General features: G+C 34.9%; 1 protein-coding gene across 1 annotated transcript; it reads right to left on the bottom strand.

Annotated features, from left to right (window-relative positions):
* Positions 1 to 66: 66 nt before the first annotated feature.
* Positions 67 to 1,761, bottom strand: LOC109586518 (uncharacterized). The gene is made up of 2 exons (XM_020002716.1): positions 1,350 to 1,761; positions 67 to 1,296 (listed from the first exon to the last, which is right to left on the bottom strand). The coding sequence occupies exons 1-2, from the start codon at positions 1,508 to 1,510 to the stop codon at positions 633 to 635; spliced, it is 825 nt and encodes a 274-aa protein (XP_019858275.1). The 5' UTR covers positions 1,511 to 1,761; the 3' UTR covers positions 67 to 632.
* Between the last annotated feature and the right edge of the window lie 4,545 nt (positions 1,762 to 6,306).

Raw genomic sequence — 6,306 nt, 5'->3', positions numbered from 1 at the left:
TTAGACTCTGATCTTCATACAATGCACACACACATTGTCATGTGAACAAGCTACATGTACCCGTAAATTACATTTTTTACATTCTATCCACTCAACTACATCCTCTTGATTTTGATCATCTACTTTAAGACATACACCACAAACTTCAATCGAGTTTGACGTCATTAACATATTCTCCTTTGCTCTCTTCTCCTCCTCTGCAGTAGGCTTAGCCCATCTTGATAACGATACCCTCTTCTTCTTAGTACTTCGAAACCTTAATTGTTTCTCACTGTTTGAATTTGGTGCTGGCCTTTTTCGAATTGGCAAAACTTGTTCTCTATTATTTTTGTCACGCAAATTTTCAGCTTTTAAAAGGCAAACTGCAGATGACAAATGTGAAACCACAGAAGAAATTGTATCGATATCATTACATGAGTCCATTAAAATCTGCATTTCTGAAACTTTCCTCTGAAACAGTTCCTTGCTTTCTAAAAGTGAACTTTCTTTCCTTGACTGTAAAAGTCTAGAATAATAGGCAAGCTGATTTTCTTCTTGTACAGCATCCTCATTTGGTGCTAGTGTAGAATGTTCTGTAAGTGATAAAGATGTTGAGTGATCTGTGGATAGATCTGCAATTGGTGATTCAGCTACTACTGTTGTATCGATGTTATCATGATCATTCTCATTTGACATTCCATTTCCTGCATTTCAGTAACCCATGCTACTATACTTGAATGATCATTTTGATGTTTCTCGATACTTTGAAGATTAAGTTTGTATTCAATGTTGTGAACATCCTTACGATTCATAAGATGCTCCCTTTCAATAGTACCAGTTACACTGTCTCTAATATCATCCAGTATTCTTTCAATTGTTACTCCTTCAGCTAGCTTAGCTGCAACAGCATTCTTTACTTTATCAGGTACTCTCAAATGACATACCTCTGGTTTGTGATTACTATGATGACTGCAATAAGTGACTTTAACCATCTTCGTAATAGTATCCTCAATCACTGTCATGTGTGCAGTACAGTATTCATTTGTTTTACAGGAACCTTGAACCTTGGGAGCTCTCTGACGTTTCTCTTTCGACTGACGCACCACACCAGACCTGTTACAATAATAATAGGATTTCCTGTTAAGACCTTGCATGCGACTGGCACTGTTCTTGACATAAAAAGACTTTGAATGACTTTCTTCCCCTATCTTCCACTCATAAAACTTATCAATAGAACGAAATTCATGGTTTGTTATTTTGATTTCCTTGTTGTGGATTTGATGAAGATACTCAATTAGCTTTACCACACTTAAAACCCTAAATTAAATAGTGTCACTTCTAGCACTGTATATATACTCAAATATACTTACATTGAGCCGCATAAATTGCAGAAAACGTGAGAATCTTTGACGCTTTTCTCATTGCTATGTTTCTCCTTAACATGCTTTGAAAGTGAAGATGAAAACTGGTAAGACAGATGGCAGAAAGGACACTTCTTTCTTTCTTTAGAACTTTTAGCAGATGCAGCCATGGTGGCACCACGTGGGTAGGTGTGGTGTATAATGTTAAACACGCCCACATTGAAAAAGATACTGGAATATCCCGACTTTTACTGATGGCTAATGTACTGCAATTAATGGCTAGTTGTCTCTTGCGAGGTCTCTTGCCTTTAGGCTTCATTCTCTCTCTGTTTTAACCAACAGGTGCCTCCCTCCCTCCTCTCTCGTGCCTGCTAGAGGAAAGAAAACGGCAAAGAAACAAAAGTCTAGGAAAGATGCTCAAAAGTATGAGAGATTATTATTATACATTATTGTTATTTGTTTATTTGGATCACCTATCATTGTTGACACTAGTGTTATTTTAGTTAACTATAACTAAAACAAAACCACTTTTAGTTAGGCATATTTACTTTTAGTTAACCAGGGATATAATAGACTACGTAACCGGGATTAGTTACGGACCGGAAATCAATTTATAGACCTGTTATAAATTTAAATTTAACTATTCATAGTTTTGGTTTAATAACCCATTCTGCTCTGTACAACCATAGATATTAGAGACTACGTAACCGGGATTGGAAACTAGGATTTCCTGGTGGACAACGTTCGTGATTAAATTGGGCGTTAAATAGAATAAATTTGACCATGTGGCTTGCTTTTCATGCGGAAATAATGAATTTTTGGTTTTAAAGCAGTACTGTAGTCAAATGCAATGCATGAATTAAAATGCTAACCCCCCAATTCCATGCACACAATATCACCCTATCATTACCCAAAAGGAGAAACCTCTGCTTGTTTTGTAAAAGCTGTAACAGGTACGACAGTGGACTGTTCGCAGAAACAGTATTTTAGATATTACTCCTCTGACATAGCAAATCAGTAAATAAAACTATGACAGTAACATTTCCAATGATCTTGTTAGTCTATTTTTACCCGTGTAATGGAGTAACAGGTACAAAAAGTTTTGAAAATTTGCAAGTAACAAAAATTTGAACAATATCACAGTATATTTGCAAAATAACAATGGTATCATTATTTTTTTCATTATAGTCATATTACACAAACACTAAAGTATTGAAATATTATTAAAACAACAAAAAATCAACATTGGTTTAAATACAGTCTTCCTTTGAATGTCGTCGATGAGTAGCCATTTTTTGACCACACCCACCAAAATCCAATCACGGACCCTGTGTCAGCCGGTTTGTACTGGTTTGAATGGATCACGTGAGCTAGTTTCCAATCCTGGTTACGTAGTCTATAATATCTATGGTACAACAGCCTTACTACACTGATGTGTAAAAATTGTGTAAAAATAAAACAAAGACTAGAATAACAAAATAACCAGTACATTCTCATACAACGATCATTGAACTATTATAATACAAAGTAATACGAGAAAAGAGTCACATCTGAATCCGCCACAGGTACACAAAACTAGCCTTTGAAAAAGTACTTTTCCGGCTGTATCATGAAGTAGAGAGGTCTAAATAAGTTCTTTTGGTCCTATTCTCATATAAACATAAAAGATGATAAATCACAATATGATTGGATCCATGTACTCTAAGCTATCTTGCCAGCAGAGGTACACAAGTGGAAAAATGGGCCGCCATTGGCAATTCATTGTGACAGCATTGTCAGTTATCACCCAAAATAAAAGTAGTGGCTTCCTTATCCTTAGTAATGGTAGTGTAACGTTTTGAGAGAGACACAAGCCTTTTTGACAGAGAAATAGCAACATTAGCGATTTGCCAGAAGAGTCGGCCATCTTGAAAATGATAACAGAGATTGCGAAAAATTTTATACACAAATGATGCGCTCACGTGATCCCGTTGCCAATCCCGGTTACGTAATCTATTATATCCCTGAGTTAACTAACTATAACTAACTAAAAGACATTTATAGAACACAGAGCTAACTATGACTAACTAAAACAATTCACAGATTTTAAAAACTAACTATAACTAACTAAAATTCATAGTATTTCAACTAAAACATATACAAGCTTGTCTATCAAAGCCACCATCAGTAATTGTATAGTCGGTTTCAGTTGAGTTTGACAGGAAGTTTTCATCATCAAAACGTCACATGTAGCCCCGCCCACACATGCAAATAAAATGGCTGAAACTACAATGTGCTCTCTTTTTATCCTCTAACTCCTTGAGTCTCTTGTTTTGGGCGCTATTTCCTCTTCATATTACCTGCAGGATTTTTGTCCTTGTTATCACTTCAAAAAAGAGGCAAGAAATGCAAGATTACAAGGGATTTTCAGAGCGGTAAAAAGTGGCAGCAGTTATGAAGGATTGGAGAGGTAAAGCAGACAAGCCGAGGCTTCTTTCTGGAGTGCAAGACCTTCTAGTGAATAATCCCTTAGTCTGGGGTGTTCCTTTTGCTTTGTATTATTTTTAAACAAATAAAACATGATTGTTAGCAAATGTAATGAGATGCAAATTATATTCACGAGCATAACACGCAATACAACATCATGGCGGCTTCTTTGATGAAGACCGGAAGAACCTGTTGAGAACCTTCCAGAGTACCCAGAGACTCCAAAATCAATCCAGATATGCGGAAGAACCCGTTATGCAACCATAATAAGTTTTAAGTTGCTAGCATTAATAACAAAAAAGTTATAAGGATGTTTCACCTGTCAAACTCAACTGAAACCCACTATACAAACAATCCATGCTGAATACATACAAGTGATCACATGGCTTACACATGGCTTATTGTATTAGCCTTACAGTTGACCAATGGCAAGAAATGATGAAGTCTCTTGACTCTTGCTATCAATCTGATTCATTAGAAGGACCAAAAAAGATCATTACTGGAAGGCCAAAAGCAAGCCTTGTTTGGGAGCTGTTCCCCTAGACCTTTTAGATTTTTGGACTCAAAATGAACACTTATTCCCAATACTAGCACCATTTGCTCAAGACATTGTTTTAGCTCCAGCATCCTCAACCCCAGTTGAAAGGATTTTTTCAAAAGCTGGTTACTCATCAAGTGGACGAAAAAATTGATTGGCTGGAAGTAATTTAGAACAAGAAGTACCACTTAAAACAAATAAGCAATGCACATAAACACTCACATTAACTTGGCATTGATTGATTATAATACACATAAAAACATGTTCATAACTAACCGCTACAATTTCAATGTATTGACGTTAATAAATAACTAAAGTATTACTAACTATAACTAACTAATAGTAACTCAGAAATTTCATAACTAACTATAACTAACTAAAAGTAATTTAGAAATTTCAGAACTAACTATAACTAACTAAAAGCAATTCAGAAATGTCATAACTAACTATAACTAACTAAAAGTAATTTAGAAATGTCATAACTAACTATATATAAAACTATGTAACTAACTAACTAAAAGTGCAAAATGTGATTAAAAACAACTTTAGTTGACACTAACAAATATTTTTATAGCTTTGTGTTACAAATTCATTACATGAGTTTACTTGCCATGAATTTACTACAGTCAGTATTGATCATGCTGTATTGCATGTACATGCACACATACATGTACATGTATGTGTGTGCGGCTAATATGTACATGTACATGTGGTGTGGTGTGAGTGCAGTATGGTGAGTGATATTGTGTGATGTTGTTATAGTGTTGTGAGTTATGACAGATGTTATTTTTTCTGACCTCAAGCCCCCTCTCTCTCTCTCTCTCTCTCCCACATACCGTAACATCTAGAATTTACTTGTGGGCATGCAATATAGAGTTAAATTGTAGAGAAGCCTATTGCCACAAAAATAATATTATTGTAACTTTTAGATTTTGAGCATAACATCATTTTCTCTTGTTAGGATGTTTTTACTGTATTTGAACTATAATAGCAAAACAGGCTTTATTCAAATTGTTTTAAGGAGAGGAAATGGCATCCTTCCTATGTAAACAAGTAAAATTTTATGATAGAGTGATTGATAGGCAAATTTGTAACTGCAAATATGAATTGCACTGTGTGCATAACATTATATTCTCTTGTTAGGGTATTTTTACTGATTTGAGAGGTAAAGCATTTGAAGTGCAGGTTGGATTGCATGAACTATTAGGACACGGATCAGGGAAACTGTTCAGTAAGGTAAGTCTCATTAATTCATTGTTATAGTTGATGGTATGAGTCTATAATAGGATAAGAATGGAGTCTTTAACTTTGAACAAGATAAAGTTATTAATCCTTTGACTGGAGATAAAGTTAGTTTCATCATAATGCATGTACATACACTGTATACTACAAGCTAGTGTTTCTTGCTCTCAATATTGTTATTTTAATTCATGTATGATGCATACACATGTGGACATGTATAACCATGTCCTGAGATTCCTGAGATTAGGAGATTAGGACAGTTCCTGAGATTAGAAAGATTATTATGAGGAGGCGATGAAGTTTGCTAAGCATAGTGTTACTATTGTCATGCAGACATTACATGTACATGATTGTGTATGCAATTTATACATTAATTGATGCAAGTCAAGTCTGTCTAACATGTTTTAGTAGGCATACTATTGTTTACTATATAAGCATGCACAAGCTCATTAAGTTGTAGTGATATGTTTCTTCATTGTTGTATAAAGTATCAACATGTAATGCATGCAATTTATATGTATAATGTACGTCACTCAACAACGTGCTAGCTTCCATTACATTTTATTCTAAGTTTATTCTTTGTTATGCTGTGACTGGTATCTTGTGATAGTAGTGCATGTACATTATAGATAAGGAGTTGGTATAATCCAGGAGAGACATGGGATACACAGTTTAGTACAATAGCATCAACTTATGAAGAATGTAGAGCAGAATGTGTTG

Source organism: Amphimedon queenslandica, unplaced genomic scaffold (assembly GCF_000090795.2).
Source record: "Amphimedon queenslandica unplaced genomic scaffold, v1.1 AMPQUscaffold_12852, whole genome shotgun sequence".
NCBI classification, from domain to species: Eukaryota; Metazoa; Porifera; class Demospongiae; order Haplosclerida; family Niphatidae; genus Amphimedon; species Amphimedon queenslandica.
The sequence above is the reverse complement of the archived record's forward strand: the minus strand, read 5'-3'. Positions and strand labels throughout refer to the sequence as shown.

Excerpts from the sequence above, each read along its gene's own strand:
- LOC109586518 (XM_020002716.1), bottom strand. The coding sequence starts at position 1,510 with ATGGCTGCATCTGCTAAAAGTTCTAAAGAAAGAAAGAAGTGTCCTTTC. Across the intron at positions 1,297-1,349 it reads TGCAATTTATGCGGCTCAAT|GGTTTTAAGTGTGGTAAAGC; the intron begins GTAAGTATATTT and ends TATTTAATTTAG.